The 18493-nt window shown below is 47.0% G+C and overlaps 10 protein-coding genes across 10 annotated transcripts; 4 read left to right on the forward strand and 6 right to left on the reverse strand.

Annotated features, from left to right (window-relative positions):
- Positions 1 to 67: 67 nt before the first annotated feature.
- N7483_001052 (uncharacterized protein) lies at positions 68 to 1872 on the reverse strand (the record flags this gene model as incomplete). The annotated part of the gene is made up of 3 exons (XM_057084490.1): positions 68 to 533; positions 604 to 691; positions 756 to 1872. The coding sequence occupies 3 exons, from the start codon at positions 1870 to 1872 to the stop codon at positions 68 to 70; spliced, it is 1671 nt and encodes a 556-aa protein (XP_056950639.1).
- Positions 1873 to 3004: 1132 nt separating this feature from the next.
- On the reverse strand, positions 3005 to 4972 carry N7483_001053 (DNA-directed DNA polymerase eta; the record flags this gene model as incomplete). The annotated part of the gene is made up of 1 exon (XM_057084491.1): positions 3005 to 4972. The coding sequence occupies one exon, from the start codon at positions 4970 to 4972 to the stop codon at positions 3005 to 3007; it is 1968 nt and encodes a 655-aa protein (XP_056950640.1).
- Positions 4973 to 7185: 2213 nt separating this feature from the next.
- On the forward strand, positions 7186 to 7997 carry N7483_001054 (uncharacterized protein; the record flags this gene model as incomplete). The annotated part of the gene is made up of 3 exons (XM_057084492.1): positions 7186 to 7305; positions 7376 to 7420; positions 7518 to 7997. 3 exons carry the CDS (start codon positions 7186 to 7188, stop codon positions 7995 to 7997), a joined length of 645 nt encoding a protein of 214 aa, XP_056950641.1.
- Positions 7998 to 8031: 34 nt separating this feature from the next.
- N7483_001055 (uncharacterized protein) lies at positions 8032 to 8295 on the forward strand (the record flags this gene model as incomplete). The annotated part of the gene is made up of 2 exons (XM_057084493.1): positions 8032 to 8150; positions 8181 to 8295. The coding sequence occupies 2 exons, from the start codon at positions 8032 to 8034 to the stop codon at positions 8293 to 8295; spliced, it is 234 nt and encodes a 77-aa protein (XP_056950642.1).
- Positions 8296 to 10482: 2187 nt separating this feature from the next.
- On the reverse strand, positions 10483 to 10781 carry N7483_001056 (NADH:ubiquinone oxidoreductase subunit NDUFA3; the record flags this gene model as incomplete). The annotated part of the gene is made up of 2 exons (XM_057084494.1): positions 10483 to 10529; positions 10598 to 10781. 2 exons carry the CDS (start codon positions 10779 to 10781, stop codon positions 10483 to 10485), a joined length of 231 nt encoding a protein of 76 aa, XP_056950643.1.
- Positions 10782 to 11154: 373 nt separating this feature from the next.
- On the forward strand, positions 11155 to 12711 carry N7483_001057 (dolichyl-diphosphooligosaccharide-protein glycotransferase; the record flags this gene model as incomplete). The annotated part of the gene is made up of 4 exons (XM_057084495.1): positions 11155 to 11296; positions 11350 to 11460; positions 11517 to 12223; positions 12292 to 12711. 4 exons carry the CDS (start codon positions 11155 to 11157, stop codon positions 12709 to 12711), a joined length of 1380 nt encoding a protein of 459 aa, XP_056950644.1.
- A 372-nt stretch (positions 12712 to 13083) lies between these two features.
- N7483_001058 (PET191 family protein) lies at positions 13084 to 13643 on the reverse strand (the record flags this gene model as incomplete). Its single annotated transcript, XM_057084496.1, has 3 exons — positions 13084 to 13267; positions 13380 to 13521; positions 13619 to 13643. 3 exons carry the CDS (start codon positions 13641 to 13643, stop codon positions 13084 to 13086), a joined length of 351 nt encoding a protein of 116 aa, XP_056950645.1.
- A 344-nt stretch (positions 13644 to 13987) lies between these two features.
- On the forward strand, positions 13988 to 15550 carry N7483_001059 (sterol esterase; the record flags this gene model as incomplete). Its single annotated transcript, XM_057084497.1, has 1 exon — positions 13988 to 15550. One exon carries the CDS (start codon positions 13988 to 13990, stop codon positions 15548 to 15550), a length of 1563 nt encoding a protein of 520 aa, XP_056950646.1.
- A 235-nt stretch (positions 15551 to 15785) lies between these two features.
- N7483_001060 (uncharacterized protein) lies at positions 15786 to 16753 on the reverse strand (the record flags this gene model as incomplete). The annotated part of the gene is made up of 3 exons (XM_057084498.1): positions 15786 to 16127; positions 16189 to 16595; positions 16747 to 16753. 3 exons carry the CDS (start codon positions 16751 to 16753, stop codon positions 15786 to 15788), a joined length of 756 nt encoding a protein of 251 aa, XP_056950647.1.
- A 648-nt stretch (positions 16754 to 17401) lies between these two features.
- On the reverse strand, positions 17402 to 17663 carry N7483_001061 (uncharacterized protein; the record flags this gene model as incomplete). Its single annotated transcript, XM_057084499.1, has 2 exons — positions 17402 to 17490; positions 17558 to 17663. 2 exons carry the CDS (start codon positions 17661 to 17663, stop codon positions 17402 to 17404), a joined length of 195 nt encoding a protein of 64 aa, XP_056950648.1.
- Between the last annotated feature and the right edge of the window lie 830 nt (positions 17664 to 18493).

An 18493-nucleotide genomic window follows, 5' to 3' on the forward strand; every position in this document is an offset into this window, starting at 1 on the left:
GATTGCATCACGAACCACCAAGTCTTTGGTGATTTCCGTCCAACGTTCATTCAAGTTGACCTCTGGCTTAGGGGGGCTCGGGCTCCGGTTCCACTCGATGGCCACGTTCAGTTTCAACCTCAGTTTCTGCTTCTGCTTCGGACTCGTCAGAGGATGCATCCTTAGGGGCAACTTCAACAATTTGGAGGGCTCCAGTCATTTCAACCACTTCCTCTTTTGAGGGAGTTTGAACTACAGACCACTCGTCTGTACTCTCCAGCTTCAACTCCTCGGCAAAGGATCGCGGAGTGGAGGTTGTCTCGCGGATGTCTATCTCATCCTCCTCAGAATCACGATATTGCAATCCCCGACTACGGGTAAAGCCTTCTAATTCTCTCTCACCGTTTAGATAAGGGGGCATTTGTGCTCGGCGTCGCCCATCAGTTTCCAAGGAATTTATGAATTCAGCGGTTTGACCGCCAAGAGTAGATTGTTCTTCATCGAGATGATTGAAATCAATATTTTCTTCCAGTCGACGTCCTCTTCTTTGGCTCCTAAATGTATGGATCAGATGAAAGGCTCACAAATTCAAAGCTACATATTATCTAAGCAAATTTCACGCACCGGCGACGGACATGAGTTTCATCAATGCTGTGACGTGAGGCTGCATTTTCTGGGCTGGGTGCACGAGGAGGCCGGGCCGTGTCATATCCTGTAAGTTAGGTTTCAATTAGCCCTGAATACATAGGCAGTAAACCGATGTTTAGTGAACCGACCATGATCGGTTTGACGATAGCGCATGACAATTTCTTCAACAACTGGAGATTCCCGCGCTGGGTCAGGGGATGAATCTCGCTCTTTGAGTGAGGAGCGACGTCGTTGGTCTCGGCGAACCTTAAGTTCATCACTTCCTATGCTTAGTCGTCGGCGCTCTCTTTTATCCCGCAGGATCTCCTTTTGCTCTTCTTCCTTCTGTCGCTCTCGGTAAAACTTATTGAAGTACGGCTCAAAATTTTCATCAGATGGCCAGGCTCTGGGTGGTCCTTGGTCATATTTAGAGCCACTTTGACGACGGTGACCCGGCGAGAACATGTCCTCCTCATCCTCGCTCTCTTCTTGGGGTGTAGGTCTGTCCTTCCACTGCATGATCATCTCATCTTCTCGCGACAAACTGGTGGAACGTAAGGGTTTGGGATGTTTTGAGCACGGCCTTTCTGAACGATCGACAATTCCCATTGCCTCATCACGGGTACGATACTTTCGGCCTGGGCCATAAGACTGAGCAAGTAGCTCATCACGGACCTCAGAAAACGATCTTTCTCGGCGTCGTGATTCGGGTACACGAATCTCGAATGGTGGCACACGTCCCCGGCGACGAATCACCTCCTCTTCTTCCCGGTCAAACTCAGCGTGGGGTCGTTGGTAGCTACCACGTCGCTCTCGTCTGTCAATTATGATTTCTTCCTCTAATTCGCGAGGACGTCGTCTTCTGCCACTGCGTGTCTCTCTTTCCTCCACAATGAGCTCTTTTTCATCGAAAGCACGAGTTGGTGCAGGTCGTGGTCGGGGATGTGAAAAAGCATCTTCTGCGAACATTACTTCTTCACTGGATCTTCTCATGCGGATAGGTGGATCAGGGACAGGAACAGGGATGGGTGGTTCAGGTCTGCGTCGAGGGGGAGCGAAAGGCTCCCGTACAAATTCTCGTGGAATGCGATCCCTGAGCCGCATGCGTTCCATCTCCTCAATAGGCGGCGAAATCCTTGGCCGACCGTACTCAATATCATCTTCATATCCACGTCCAGTCCGGCGTGAGCGTGGGTATCTTTTGCGATCAGCTTCGACATCATCTACTTCATAGTAGTATTTTGTGGTTGAGGTTCGACGAGACATGATTATGGTTGAGAAGAGTACCGGGTCATTCGTCGAGGTTGGTGAAATGGGTCATTGGGTATCATCCACTCAGTGCCTAATCATTCATGAGTTGGCACAAGTTGATACGTCGTCACCCGAATGTGACGCCCAACGGAATGTGTGAATGAGATCAGCTTGGTGACGTGAGCCGGGGCAGACCTGCAGATGTATGAAGGTTAGATCTTTGATCAAATTCAGCCTAAAGTTAGGCAAATGGTCAATTACGGTGCAACTGACGTCTTGTTTTTTTTGGAGAGCTCAAGTCACGGATGGTGAAGAAGGGTTGATTGTTTTGGATGGTCTGGGTGATGAAGAAGCACAAGGACTGCAAGGTGCTCAGTCTCTCACACGTGATGCAGCATCAGGCAGACTGAATCATGAAACTAGGCGTCACTGCTATGGCTCATAGCGAAGGCAGAGGTGTGGGTTCAAAGGTTCAAGGGTTCAAGGTATCGCGGGGTACGAGCAATTGTCAGGGCGCGTGCCGAAATTCAGCCTTACCAATGTTGCTCCGTTGCTTGGGGAAACAAGAATTGGCACAGTGAAGATCAACCTCCTGGTCACGAGGTTGAATTCAGGGTGCAAGGAAAGTACCCTCATTCACTGAATTACCCAAATCTTGGAAACCGCCTTAGCACCGTCTTAGTATGTCAAGGCACATCTGTTGGGGGCGCAGCACTATCGCTAGAGAATCCGGTGACCCCGCTACCCGCTGATGTCACACATACATTGTGGGACTATGGGATTTGCTATGACATGGCTACAGGTGAGTAGAAACTGAAGGCTAATGTAAGCTATAATGAGCAGTTTTATTTGTTTATTTAATGTATATAGATCAAGTGGCACGATCCATGGTTCAAAGTGGGCTTTTGACTGGGTCAACCGTAGTAATAAAAACCGGGATGACGTTAAAGGCTCATAGTTGACAGGGGTATATAGCAGGAGTATATTGTTCAAAGGATAAACTTGAACTACTCGTCAATCACAGAGTTCATAAGGTTGCCACTCAAATAATATGCAAGTCCAAACGCCGTGACTCATCCATGTCCATCATCACCTGGGCATGCACTAACATTTGAATACTGAGGTTAGCTGACAACATTTGAACCCATCAAAAGGCAAGGCGCATCTGTCCCTTTTCGGACTTTCCACGGGTGCTTCGACCTCCTCGGCCACGACTTGTCGGTCGAGAAGAATTTACGGAGCGTTCTTGTGGTTGAGCATTCCGTGCGGCCTGTCGTTCCTCATTCTCCAAGTCTTTGGCAAAATGCCAATCCTCATGTTCTTCTTTTTCATATTCAAGAATGGACTTGGAACAGCGTGGACAAGTAAACTGTGGGATATCGAAGTTCTCTTCCGGAGAAGCCACGCCCTCTATGGTGAATGATGCCGAGGCTCCATCTAGTTGGGACTGGGGACATCCTTCCTCGGATGGGGCAGAGCCACTAACAGGCGGCTGGTTGAAAAAGCGTTTAATGCTTTTTTCGTCGAGCTTCCTCTTCTTCTCCGCTGGCGGCTGTTCACTAAATGCAGTGTCCATATCACGAGATCTAGATGCATGGGTCAAAGACTTGGCCTGATCACCGCGAACCAAGAAGCCTTCAATGGCCCTGTTCTTGGACACACCATCCTCAAAATTGCTCACGCTCAAAGACAAGTTTGCACATGGCCATGCTTGTCCATCAGCAAGGACTTGGCACAGCAAAGTCTGAGCCAGCTCAAAAAGTAAATTCTCATCAATAGTATTAGAACCCGGAATAGGAATCTGGCGAGATCGAGTCGCTACAAGCCGATGGTGTAGAGTGATGACTCGAGGACGGCGTCTGTTTTCAAGTACACCATCCTCGACTAGTCGTCCGTAGATATCAGCTGCAAAGATGTGCAGCCACTTCTCTGCTTGTTCGACTGAATTGATGCTTGGGCGGAATGACTTTGCAGATAACATAGATTTGATCTGAGTTCGGGGGTTGACCTCGCTGCGATCATCTCCGCGGATAGTACCATATAGCCAAGTAGCTGTGTGGTCATCCAGTTTGGCACGAAGCTGATCCAACGACACGTCAAGAAGACCACTTACTTGATCGGTGCCAAAATCGGATGTGATCTGGTCTCCGAGCTTGCCACCCAACATCCGGATCTGAGTAAATTTATACCCAGCCAGAAAGTTTTGAACAGCGCGATTTCGCACGACGGTTTGTTTATCTGGCTTGTTGCAAGCACTGCCTAGTTTGGCAAGCATCTTATTACGTGCAACTCCCGCAGAGCATGTGTAGTGGAGATTATCCCACACAGCCTTTCTGACTGATCTTGTAATCTCTGCGGCCACCAGCATGACCACATCATCCCAATCCGGGTCATCTTCCTCGCTTTCCTGGAGGTCCAAATCTATGAGGCAATCCTGGTCCCATTGGAGCGCCGTTGTAGGAGGACAAGGCAATTCAACGTCCTTCTTGTCATTTTTTGCAATCGCCCGGAGTTCCGGATACCTCCGTAGCAAGACACAATAGATGAGAGGAGATAGATCAATGAAGACTTCATCGATACTGGCCTTTTCCAGACTCGCTGACAGTCCCTGTATGAGACCAACAGTTTCATCGTCATCTGAATCGTCCGTGCACCATCTCTCTACCTCATCCTTCATAGTTTTGAGAATCTTCCGCGACTCCGCCCGATAAGGATCCAAGGACACCTTATCAGTCTTGATATTCCGAAACGAATCATCCCGATAAGCCCATCGACCACCCTCACCCTCTCGAAACGTTGCAACGTGTTGTAAGATGATATTGGGGCATATTTTTCTGGCTTCCCCAGCTGTAATCATGCGGTTGATACCGAATGGTCTCGCCGGATAGTTCACCGCAATCAAGGATTCCCACTGACGGACAGCAAGTGGGGTATCACGCGGTGTGCCCAATCGCACCATCTCACATTGTGCATAAAAGGCATCGAGATCGATGTGTGCAATCGCGCGTAGAGGTGTTGCAGTAGAGCCTTGGCGCAGGAGTTGGAAGTGGCGATGGGTATACCGGGAGCGTTTTACGGCATCGGGAGGCGTGTTGAGCGGGTCTGCAGACGACATAATATAAGATGCGTCATGGTCAGATGGAAAGCGAAAGCTCTTTGAGAAAGAGAGTGAGCTCTTAGAGAAGCTTCGTTGAGGTTTGGAAAGCTTTGGTGACCCTTGGGATGGATGTCCCAATGTGGATTAGCGTCTGCACGTGTTTGGCTTAGAGCCTCAGGTTGCCAAAACAAACCATCCAAACTAGACAAACCACACAAACATCGGATATTAACTACACAATCCAGATCATAACAAACACCCTTGGAAGTATTCCATATAATATTAAATTGATATTACATTCCTAAGTCTGTGCTCAGGTGGCTTGATACTAGTAGTATTTTCATATCTAGTCAGGTTGAGAACTTTTCAAGGATTATGGGGATGGTTTGCTTTTTTTTTCTTCTTCCCACTCAATTGTTTATTGAACACCCGAGAACATACGGAATATTCCGTGGGCGGCTACATATACCTTGGCATGGACTCAGCTCACCGAGGTCAAAGTACAGAGTATTGGAAGCACTGTGACGCCTCAACATCTGACCTCGTTCAATTTCCAATGTCGTCAGCATCAAAACATATTTCTTTTTTTCTTATCCTTTCATTTCACTTTTGCGCCCACCAATTCGTGTTGGTCCAGACCAACCAAAACGCGCTGTGTGATCTCCTGCCTTGTGCTGACATAGCCGTACGCTGAGTGGCTCACGGGCGATCGGAGTCCTGCCCAACACGCATTCATGCCCAACGCAACTTCATGCAGTTTGGTGGCAACGGTCTGTCACTATTCCACCGATCTGGTCGCAGATTGGCCCCCTTACTGCAGTATTCGTTGCAGAGGAGGGTGAGGATCATCCCTTGTGGCCCTCATAGGTCCCGATTTGTCCAACCTTGTCATGCTCACGAGTCCGGGTCTAAGATTCCCGTCTTTTGCCACGGAGGGAGTCATCCTATAACGCTTTTTAGTCACTTCTATGTACTAACATAGGTTGACCGCTTCCTTGCTCCCCAACCCCCCATGACATACACTAGGTAAGCAATGATGAAAAAAAAGCAAAGAAAAAAACGCCCCTCTCACGAGATCCAATATGATGCCCAAGTGGCCCTACCAAAGACACTCGGACCCTTCAAGTTGTATCTAAATAATATGGGGGATCGGCCCTAGAAGTCAGCCTTTGTGAAAGTTTACGTAGTCTGGACCAAGACTAGGACCAGGATTGACTCTTCAAATCCCCTGGTTTCTTCATTATAAGGGTCTTTAGTGGAATAAGTTCAGGGCTAAGGAACATATTCGGTTAGAGACAGTGTGGTACAAAGTACTCTGTCCATTGATGTACGGGGAGTACCGTAGTACGCAGAATTTGCAGAATATTGCAGAATTTTCCAGATTTCTTTTTTTTTTTATTATTTTATTATTTTATTAGTATTATTTTCTCATGACTCTAAACCATTTTGGACCATGCATGCTTTTGACTTGATAAGTGGGGGAGTCGTGGCACCAGCCCAAGAAGAACGGCCCAACCGCCCTGCCCACTTTAGTTCGCCCCTTCTTCTTCCTTCTTTTCCATCTTTCCCATTTCTCTTACTACCTCCCCCCCTATCCTTTACACCTGGTCCATTGGAAAAAAAAAGGGACTCACTTAATTATAAAAGGCCAAAAAAAAAGATTCCCGGATACACTTGTGAGGAAGTGTGGCACTCCCAAACTTCCAGAGGATCTCTTTCCAACCCCGCCTCGGTGTTTCTCTCTTTCTCATCTCCCGACTTCGACTTGATTAGGTCGATCCCTATTTTCTCTCAGCAAAATTCCAAGGATTTTGATTTGAAAATTTCTTTTAAGCCCGGAACAACCACCACTGGACCCTAAGGATACCCCCTGGATATTTTACCTTCCCTGGATACAAAGGACTGTTTTGCTCTTCCGACCATAGGATCTCTTGTGGCCATCTCTCCCGTGGACTTTCGCCTGAATATCTATTTGATCTCTACCCAAGGATTCGACTCATTGTCATTTGAAGTGGTGACATTTGTGGATATCTTTGCACCGATCGCTCCATAGAACTCCAAAAAAAAGAGAACCAAATCTGTACATTTTTTGCCAATATAGCGGACACAACAACCCCAAGGATTTCACATCTACCCGGACTTTCTTTTCTTTTTCTTCTTTTTGGCCCGTCGGACCTGAGGACCCGTTGAAAAAAAAACTCCGGATACATCTTATTGCCTCAGGACACATTATGACAGGCCGTCAAAATGAATACTTTATTCCGGGTGAAGGAATCAGCCGCGAGGTGATCCAAGCAGATATCTGTCGGTACCTTGGAAATGACGCCCTTGTGCGACCGGGCAGCCATGGTGTCCGTTGCCCTTTTTCTTTGCTGTTATTTTGATGAAACCCGAGCGTAATGACTGACTTCCGCCGTACAGGGCCGCCAGGGATTTTTTATTCGTGCCTATCGGAATTTGACATCAGTAAGTTGATATACCGCGATGAATCCAATTGAAAATACAACCCAAAAAAACCAGCGACGAGGAAACCATCTGACCAAGGACCATCTGGATTTAACAGGAAATGATTGCTGATCTGAAGGCTGACTCTGCTCGTTGGGAAGCGGACGTCTCACGTCGAGCTGATCTAGGCTATCCACGAGGTAGTTACATTCAGGATGTGAACATGTCACACCCCCCTAACACTGGACCAGCGAGCTATTCCACTTCAGCTGTCCATGAGGTTCGTCAACAACAGGGGCCATCCCCTACAACATTCAGTGCTGCTCCTGCGCAGACATATATGGACCCTTATTCCCAAGGCTCATATGCCGGAACCCAAAATGCTCCCTACAACCAACCCCCTTCTTCCTACAGCTCCACACATTCACCTTACGGATCAGGCCAAGCTCCGTATCCTCCCCCTCAAGTCACCTACCCTGGCTCCACGCAGCCTGTCGTGACAGCTGCGGATATGCACCCTTCTTCCTACACCTACGCGGCCGGCTATGGTTATGAGGGCGGCCGAAATGCCCCTGAGATACCCAGGACCCGGCTATGATGACCAGTCGGATTATTCTCCCCAAACAACCGGGATGGCATACCCTACCACTACTGCCCCAGATCCCCGGATAGGAATGGAGCCGAGATACACTCCGGAATACGAGCGCAGTAGACCGCAACCCACCAGAGAACGAGACCCGCATCGTCGGCGGTAAATCCCAGATACCAGACTGGTATCTAGTTTCTGTCTTGTGCATTACATAAATTGCTTCTTCTCCATTATGGTCCACTGGATGGATGAAAAATCTCTTTTTTCCTTTGCCGCTCTGGACTGGGTCGAAATTCCTGGAACCTAATGATCTCTCCGATGAAACACAAAAATTCTCAAAAAATTATTCCTTGGACCTCCTCCGCTCTCCTCTCATTCATCGGTCTTACCTTTCCATTCCTTCGAAATAGAGAATACACCTCTTCTCTTGGAATTCCGGGATCACCCCCTAGGAACAGATCTCTTCTGTTGCATTGATCCAATCAGGTTCTCCACTTCACCATTCGTCGGATATGAATGCCATTTCTTTTTTCTCCATGGATTGATTCCACACTGGATACCATTGGCCGCTCGGGTCTGAGACTCGAACATGGTCCCCCAGGAGGGTTCTCCATATTTAATTAGTCTGCGCTATCGTGCAGTTGGCTCGTTGGGAGTAGGAGCATTATGCGTTGAACGATGGTTTTATGAAAACGGAGGCTCTTCTCAGCTTTGGAGCTGTTTGGGATTTCTTGCTTTTGCTTAATGACCTGCCGGATATCCACCAGCCACTCTGGGATTTTGTGGACTTTCTTCTTTTCTTTTTCTTTCTTTTTTCTTCCTTGGATGTTGATTCGATGGTGTACAGGGTTTGTGTTTGTGCTTTTAGCAATGTTTGTTCCATTTATTTTTTTTTTTCTCGTTTAACCTTTTCAGATTTGAATTGGTCTCCCCTTCGTGGGACATACGGCTCATGCCTCGCATGTTTGCTTTTTTCTGGGGGTCTTCCACTGGTTATTGGGAGAGACTGCTTTCATAAAGCGTGCTGATGATTGAACTACATGTAGATATGAGCATATACGGCGTTATCTGCCTTTGTGGTTGGTGCTTTGGTTTTGATCGGTTCTATCATATTAATAAAGCCTTTCGTCTCCTACCACAATGAAACACCAGGCATCATGACCTCTTGAAACATCTCATCATACGTTTAAACTTCCTTCTTGTAAACTTTGATTGCGTACGGAGTACTGTCGGGCTTAATTCCGTGTCTAAATTGGAGAAAAAAGGGTCCATCACTAGCAATTGATGTATCTTGATGTTCAGGTACTGATGATTTGAACTTGAAGTCAGGAGTCAGGAACCTTGGAGTCCCGCGTCGGGTACCTTCACCCACCTGGGCAGTCAACATACTAAGTTGAACCTTCAAGTTGGAACCTTTGGTGTCGACTTCACTACCACTACTACTACTACTACTACTACATGTACATGCCAGTGATGCTAATACATACAGGGTATGCAGCTACTAGTACCAGCACTCGAGTGCTATCAATATTAGCCCTTGAGTACGACTGCACATGTGTATATGTAAATTTGTGCATGTATAAGTCGATGGAGTCTCAGGCTGGTACTTGAAGCCTAAGCCCTGGAGCCAGCCTTGCATCACTGGCAGTGCCTGATCCCTATTGGAACATTTGAATACCATGGCGATACTTCCAAGGTTGCAGCATTCATAGGTAATAGCCTCCATGATCTTGATACTATATAGTATTCAAATGCTGTATAATGAAAGTGGTTACCCCAGCGTGAATATTTGATATAAGATCTGCTGGGCCATTCAAATGTTTGTAGATATTACATCATACTAGTATAAGATGTCCGAGTTTTGAAAGGACATGCCCAGGTGTGTCTGCTTCATATAGCATATCCATAGATGCATGTGCTAATGCCAGTGCTAGATGATTGATCCCAGATGTCAATGCTACATGCCAGTGCTCACATACTCACCTGGACATGCAAATGTCCACTAATGCCCAGGATTCCAGCAAATGAGAGTTGATCGATTACCGATTACCACCATTTGAACAAAGATTAAGATTTGGCCAGATTCTAGTGCCATATCTCTCGGTCTAAGACTACTATCTACATTTGACTTTGATCCCAATCAAAGACATAATTGAACACAAGAAATCGACTTGATGTCGTTTATATGATCACTCTTAAACATAGTACATACACTGCAGCGCGATACTCTCGAGACTCGACTATCCCAAGACCATATACGCGAACGAGATTGGTATCAAAACGCCTCTTTGTGGGGAGTAACAACCAGGGATAGGTTCGTTTCTTGCTGGCTCATAGCCGGGGTCGTCGATATGAATCCCCGGTTATGACAGTAACTCCACCCAGATCTCTCCATTTTGCTCAATTAATGCGCATCCATTCCATGACCAAGAATTGCCCGACACGGGTTCTTATGCTATCCGGCAGCTCCGTTTTCGTTGACTTTGGTCATTCTTTACTCGTCATCGAAGCCCTTGGGGATTGATCGCGGGCCCTTCGGGACTGTATAAATCAAGCATAATTATCAGTTTTCGTCGCTTTGAAACAGTAAGAAGAGTTCGAATTCTTACCGGGATATGAGAGGGGAATGGGCTCCGGGTCAACGTCACCAAGTGCACGACGGATGGGAGGCAGGGTGACCAGAGCAACGGGGCCCATGGAACCGATCACGAGGGAGAAGAAGATAGCAGGCTTCTCATGAGCGGCCCAGCGAATGTAGCGAAGAGGAGTCGACCAGAATTGAGGGGTAGACATGGTGAATGAACGAAGTCGACTGACGAGACTTGAGGGAGAAAATTTGCTGACGTAGCGGTACGAAGGACCAAAAAACTCAAGACCACAGCACTATGAACAAGGAATTGAGTATAAATGGAAATCACCCAGTGAAAAACTGTGGTGTAGAGGACGTGGGACCGTTGAACGAGATCAAAATCGGGAGGTCGTGGGGAAGAGGTGAGGTTCGACCGGAGATGCGCAGGTCCCAGAGTCTTGGCATCCGCCCGATTAACACGTCGCCCTTTCTATCTATACAACTCCGAACTTCTCCCCTCACCAACCAACCTATCCCTCCTTTTTTCTTTATTTTTCACAAGGTGTCCCGCTCCGCTGTGCGGAATTATTTATTAAAATGCGGTGGTGCCTTGCGTTACTTATCTGTGCCCTTGTGGCTGCAGTAAACGCTCTTAGTAGCTCTGGAAGCCGCCTGCTGGTGGTGTTGGATGATACCACCGAGAAGAGCAGTTTCTCGACATTGTGGTCGGATCTTGAAGGTGATCTAACGTACCATGCTGATTGAATATCATTGCTGACTTTTATACAATAGAACGAGGATATGACCTGTCTTTCGAGTCTCCCAAGAGTGATCAGCTATCCCTCTTCGCTCATGGCGAGAGAGCTTATGACCACCTTCTGATCCTCCCTCCCAAGTCAAAGGGTAAGATGATATCACTATTTGAAGCCTTAAACATCTCAATTGACTCTTCTAATTAGGCCTCGGACCTGCACTGAGCCCCAAGAACATTCTGGATTTCCTGAACAAGGACGGCAACATTGTCCTTGCTCTTTCTGGCAAATCTTCCACCTCCAGCGCTATTAGCTCCCTCCTCTTGGAAGTCGATATTCACCTCTCCAATGATCGCTCCGCCGTTGTCATTGACCACTTCAACTACGATACCCTGTCGGCCGCCGAGAAGCACGATGTCCTCCTCCTCCAGCGCCCTGGTGCTCTACGTCCCGATGTTAAGGCCTTCTTTGATGGTGAGGGTGTGCTTGCACTCCCTCGTGTTGCTCCTCAGACCCTGGGTAGCGACAGCCAGCTTCTTGCGCCGATTCTGAAAGCTCCTAGCACTGCTTACGCGTACAACCCTAAGGAGGAGATGTCTTCGCCCGACGACATTGAGTCGACCGGCTCCCAATTGAATGTGGTTTCGGCTGTTCAAGCCCGTAACTCCGCTCGCTTCACTATTCTGGGTTCCGTCGAGGCTCTTGAGGACAAGTGGTTCTCCGCCTCTGTCAAGGCTCCTAATGGCAAGAAGGTCCCCACTGTGAACCGTGAGTTTGCCAAGCAATTGACTGCTTGGACCTTCAAGGAGACTGGTGTTCTGAAGGTTGGAAAGATTGAGCACCACCTGGCTACTGATGGTGAGGTGGCTGCGGAGGATCTGAACCCCAAGATCTACCGTATCAAGAATGAGACCGTGCGTGAACCTTATATATTAAAGCCTTCTTCTTTATCTCATCAAACTAACGCCTCTTATCTATACAGGTTTTCAACATTGAGGTCTCTGAGTACGTTTATGACAAGTGGGTTCCCTTCGAGGTCCCCGGTGATGATGAGCTCCAACTGGAATTCACCATGCTCTCGCCTTTCCACCGCCTGGCTCTCCAGCCCACCAGCCGTACCGAGACTAGCGCTGTGTACAGCACCCAGTTTATCACTCCAGACCAGCATGGCATCTTCTCTTTCCGTGTGAACTACAAGCGTCCGTTCTTCACTAACATTGAGGAGAAGCATGAGGTGACCGTGCGTCACTTTGCGCACGACGAATACCCACGCAGCTGGGCCATCAGCGGCGGCTGGGTGTGGATTGCTGGCCTTTGGTCAGTCATTGGCGGTTTCCTAGCCTTCGTCATTGTCTGGCTTTACTCAGCTCCTACAGCCAACAAGGTCAAGAAGACCCAGTAAATTTTGTATTAAATTGTACCGTCAATGATGATGTGAAATATATTACATTTCTTTTCATATGATTGCATATTCCGAGTCTCAGGCTGAAGTTCAAATCATCATGTCGACCCAAGCTTTCCATTCTACGAGAAATATGGAATTTGAACAGTTCATTTACGTTCTGTCGAATTGCAAATTGGATTATGCTTCGGCGATGTCCAAGGTAAACGATAAAATAAAATCAGAACTCCAGACCATGCCAGCATGGATCAGAATCTCTAGTCCATGTAAAATACAGCACGCGCCGAGTCACCCAAGCATTGCTCGGGTGGGCCCAGACACTGATTGGGATGCTTCCTCCCATGTATGTCCCTCAAGGAAATATTGCTTTCCTTACAGACCTCGAGTCTTCTCTGGGTCCATCTGCACCTCATCTCCACTGATCTCCTTGACAGTTGTGTAAGCCGGCTTTCCAGCGTAGAGCTGATCAGACTGTGATGGTTTGCCGTCCATTTCTTTCGCAACAGAGATTGGGTGGTTTCCGCGGAAGCGTTTTCGCATATCGATCATGCCACGCCTATTGAGATAGAGGAGATAGTAATTAGCCATAATATTCTCTGTTTTCCATCTGTTGCTAAGTTGTTGTCGTTGTCGATCCGGTCCGGGGTTCGAAATGATGATTGACTCACTTGCACTCGCTGAATCCCTTCTTCAACTGTTGGCATTTCATAGGTAGCTCCTCAGCCAACGGAGAGCTCAAGCACTCACGCGGCGTGTGCCGCTGGACCATAATGCAGTCCGATTCCTGTAGACATTGGGCCAGTGCCTCTCCTGTGATTTGGTAGTTAGCGGAATGATCTGGGAGGGTAACATAGCGGGTCAAAGAGTAAAAGCGGGCCCTGTCAATAGAATAATCGGCTTCACTCACTGATATCTGCGCATGAACTCGGCATTGTGATCGAGGATATGCAACACGCTTAAGTCAAAGGACAAATTCGGCATCATTCGACTTATTGCTGATTGGTCTACCCCGGATGAGTAAGCACAGCGTTCACATGTCCGAGATGACGTCGCCAGAACCAATTCGGTCGCCTTTCGTCTTTAACACTTCTTCTTCCTTATTATACATTGATGGCAGTATTTATATTGAACATATGCGTGTATGTTTAGCATTATGTCGCGAGTTCCATTTATCGGGAGATTGTTCTGGTAAGTTCATGAATGAACCTGAAAACACCACATGTGGCAGGTAACCACTACAAGGTACCTTCCAAACCCATAGTAACAACAACAACTCATGTGGTACCATTCTAGGTTCGAATACCTAGCACTGCTAGGATCCTTGATCCTAGTCTTTCTAGAAACTGTCATTCACCTTATTACGTTCTGTCTTCGTGAGTTGCTTCATATCTTTCTTATCAAGTACGCGTCGCTGACCAACTCGCGATTAGCATCACCAATCATTCGGTTCTGTTACGATCAATCGAAGAAAATATTCAATCTGGTTATTCCTGAAGCACGGGATAAACGTACGAAGGAAGAAATACTCGCCGCTTCAATCGCCGAGGCATCAGACTTTACCGAGATCTGCTCGCTGTTTGGATACGAGGCGGAGGAGCACATTGTACAGACTCGCGATGGATACCTGCTTGGATTACACCGATTGGCCTATCGAAAAGGAGAAGAAGATATGCGCGTCAATCAGGGTCCCAGTTCAATCACCAAGAAAGTTGTCTATCTTCACCATGGCCTTCTCATGTCTAGTGAGGTGTGGGTTGCCTTGACTGACGAGCAGCGTTGTCTTCCCTTCCAGCTGGTTGAAAAGGGGTATGACGTTTGGCTGGGCAACAACCGGGGCAACAAGTATGCGAAGAAATCAGTCCGGTTTTCCCCTGGCTCAAACGAATTCTGGGACTTCTCTATCGACCAATTCGCCTTCCACGATATCCCAAATAGCATCGAGTACATTCTGGATGTGACGAGTCAACCATCCTTATCATACATTGGTTTCTCACAGGGAACGGCTCAAGCTTTTGCTACCTTATCGATTCACCCCCTATTGAACCAAAAGGTCGATGTGTTCGTGGCCCTGGCTCCGGCCATGGCACCATCGGGTCTTCGCAACCGCATTGTCGACTCACTCATGAAGGCTTCTCCAAATTTTTTATTCTTACTCTTTGGCAGAAGAAGTATTCTCTCCTCTACGACTATGTGGCAGACAATATTGTACCCGCCGATCTATGTTCGCATTATCGACTCGGCCTTATCACTTCTGTTCAACTGGCAGTGTCGCAATATTACTCATACCCAAAAACTTGCCGCCTACCTCCACCTTTACTCCTTCACCAGTACCAAGTCAGTAGTTCACTGGTTCCAGATTATTCGCAACAAGAATTTCCAATTCTATGACGACGAACTCCAGACTCCTTTCAGCCTTGTTGCCAGCGAGCGTTTCTACAAACCTGTCAAGTACCCGACTCGCAATATCAAAACACCTATCGTTCTACTCTATGGCGATAGCGACAGTCTCGTCGATATCAATGTCATGCTTCAGGGATTACCACGCGGCACTGTAGCCAAACCCATTCATACATACGAACATCTGGACTTCTTATGGGCAGCCGACGTGGACAAACAGGTCTTCCACCATGTTTTCGATGCTCTTGAAACCCACAGCCCAAAAGGGGTGAATGGGATCAGCGTGGCCAATGGCGTTAACGAAGTCAATGGAATCGATATATCCGCTTCAAGTCATTCACGACTGGACCGACCTCCCATTACAAGTCACACTTCGAACAGCTCTCATCCGAGACATCATGTTCATATTCCCAGTGATACCGTTCATAACGCTGCGCCATAGCTGGGCTTTTCCCTTCTTCCTACGTGTTCATTTCTTGCGTCTTGTACATTCACAGCTTTGCAACATCCCCATACCCCATATCATGAATCCCCATGGAATTTTATTTGTTTTTTTTATTCAATCTAAACCTAGAAAGCAATACACACGACTATGTCTAGAGCCAACTAAAGAAAAAAATATTTTAGTAACTAGTATTCAAAATAAATTAGTGTCTTGGCTCACTAGCAACATGATACTAGATCATATACGCTCCTCCACAAGCCTGGAATGTCTGGCCAGTCAACCACTGGGACTCTGGGCTTGCAATCAACGCAGCAATGTTCGAGACATCCTCAGGAAGCCCAACCCGGCCCAGCGGCGACCACTTTGATAGCATGGTCTCAATCTGCTCCGGCGTCATTTTATCACCACCAGGGATGTACTCCGCCGAGTTTTCATCGTACATATCGGTCTTCACACCACCCGCAGCGATACAATTAACCGTGATATTGCGAGAACCAAAGTCAACGGCAAGACACTTGGTCATGCCTTGAACAGCAGATTTCGAGGCAGCATAAACTGCATGGCGAGGAACACCCTGAGATAATAAAATCAGTAAATTATTCAAAAAAACATAAGACCCCAATTTCTTAACTTACCTTCACAGCCGAAATAGACGAAGTGAGCATAACACGTCCATGATCCGCCATGTACTTATAGGCCTGTTGCGCAACAAAATACTGGCCCTTGACATTCACCCCAAAGACACGATCGATATCTGCCCCCGTCACCTCCGAGTGATCCGCAAAATACTCAATCCCCGAGTTGCTCACAGCGATATCCAACCTCCCAAACTCACGCATCAGCGTCTCGAACATGGCGCTGACTTCTTTCTCCTGAGAGACATCGGCTTGGATCGTTATTGCTTGGACACCAAGTGCGCGGACTTGCTTGGCTACTTCTTCTGCTCCACTTGCGGATGAAACATAGTTAATTGCGACGTTGGCTCCGAGTTCAGCGAGCTTGATGGCGATAGCAGCTCCGATACCACGGCTTCCGCCAGTGACTATATTTTAAAGTGTTAGTCTGCGTATTTGGTATCAATTTTGATGGATACATGCCAATTGCCACTTTTCCCGTTAGGTGCTTGTTGACGGTCATTTCTAGAGAGTGTGGTAGATCGATTGTGGTGGCGATTAGTGGGGGTTGCAAGGGACTCGCCATCTTAATATCCTTTTATACTTATATCTATTTCGTCAGATTATTATGGTGATTAACCAATCAATAGCTCCAGGTGTCTTTTTTGTAGGGTTGAGCACGCATCGGAGCGGTCTGCCCCGCATCGTGGTGTTCAGCTGCACATGTGAGCGTGCAGGCATGATCTATTCCTTTTGGGGTATTGACCTGCAGTATTAGTACCATGGTGAAGCACAATTTCAATGTTTGAGGGTCTCAAAGCAGTACTTTGGCCTCTTCTTTATGTAGTAAGACTCTTGGAGGAACATCTTGCATATTTCATCATGCAGTCTCAGCCGTAAACTCTCCCTTGATAAATCCCATTAAACCTTGCATCCAAAAGAGAGGCTTTGAAGCCGAGAGAGCAAGAGACCATGATGTATTCAAATTTCCAAGTCATATTGAGCAAATCCATCGTGGGTTATGAATCAATTCCGGTCTCCTATAAACTTGAACCTTATCTGAATTCAGCAAAAAAAGAAAACGCTCCAAAACTTTTAATTCAACATCATAAAAAAGAACCTCTCCTCGCTAGACTATGCCAAGTGATAATCCAGACTCTAGTGGCAATTTTTGTATACAAGCCCACCGTTTCTCATAACCAGGAAAGCTTGAAACTGATCTCTATCCTTTTGTTTACTCATCACAGTCAATCTCACTCTTTTCTTCCGCGGGCTTCCTACCCACGAGGTAGAAAGTGACAACCAGTGCCGCAGTTCCAAACACTGGTGAAATCAGATTAGTTATGCTCCTATCTCATGAAATAATATAATATCGACAGTAGTAACTTACATGGTGCAGCAAGAAAGCTCTTTCGGAAACTGGCTTCGACAGAGAGTCTGGCATCGGTTGGAAGGGAGGCAGCCAATCGACTGTGTTTCAATATCTCATTCACCATCTTTCAAGTTCTCATGTTAGTCAATAAATCAAATAAGTCGAGGAAATTAGCTTATGCAAAGCATCAATCTTACCCTCATGCCTTCAACACCTCCACCGAATACCGATTTCAAACCACTTGCGAAGGCACTCCGAATGGCTCCTGCGGTAACAGATACACCCACAACTGAACCAATTTGTTGCATCAGATAATATGTGGTGATCAATCTCGCAGAATAATCTTCCGGTGAATAGGCGGATAATTCCACAAATTGGGTTGAAAACAATATACCCAATCCAATGCCGTAAGGAAAGGAATAAATCAATTCCCAGGTGTATATTGTGAAGAAACACCAACGAATCGTAATAAGAACGCCGCTCAAGATAGTTATAACGAGACCAGCCTGGGTCAATCCATGATATTTGCCGGTGCTGTAGCTCCATATTAGCACCCGCATTGACTCATCCATAGTTAAACAGTAAGATATGGTACTAACCTTTGGATTTTCCTTCCAGCTATGTATCCACCCACTGCACCTCCAAGCGCTGGAGGAGCTAAACTGGCAGATGCTGCAACCATCGAAAACCCTTTCATGCGAACAAAGAATTCGCTGAGAACCGAAGACAGCTACATATGACAATCAGATTCAAGTAAGACACATTCAAATGTTGGACAGTAATTAAACACGAGACGGATTCACTCACAGCTAGATCAGAAATCATAATCAATATCTGCACAACACAAACAACGCCAGTTCTGCTTGACAACATAAAAGACAATGGGATGAGTGGTCTTTTGGCCCAACGCATCTCGTGTGTACAGAATATCAGCCCAAGTAATAGACTTGCAGA

The sequence above is a fragment of the Penicillium malachiteum genome (assembly GCF_028827825.1).
Source record: "Penicillium malachiteum strain IBT 17515 chromosome Unknown utg000001l:1.0-8184562.0:1.0-8186909.0, whole genome shotgun sequence".
Taxonomy (NCBI): domain Eukaryota; kingdom Fungi; phylum Ascomycota; class Eurotiomycetes; order Eurotiales; family Aspergillaceae; genus Penicillium; species Penicillium malachiteum.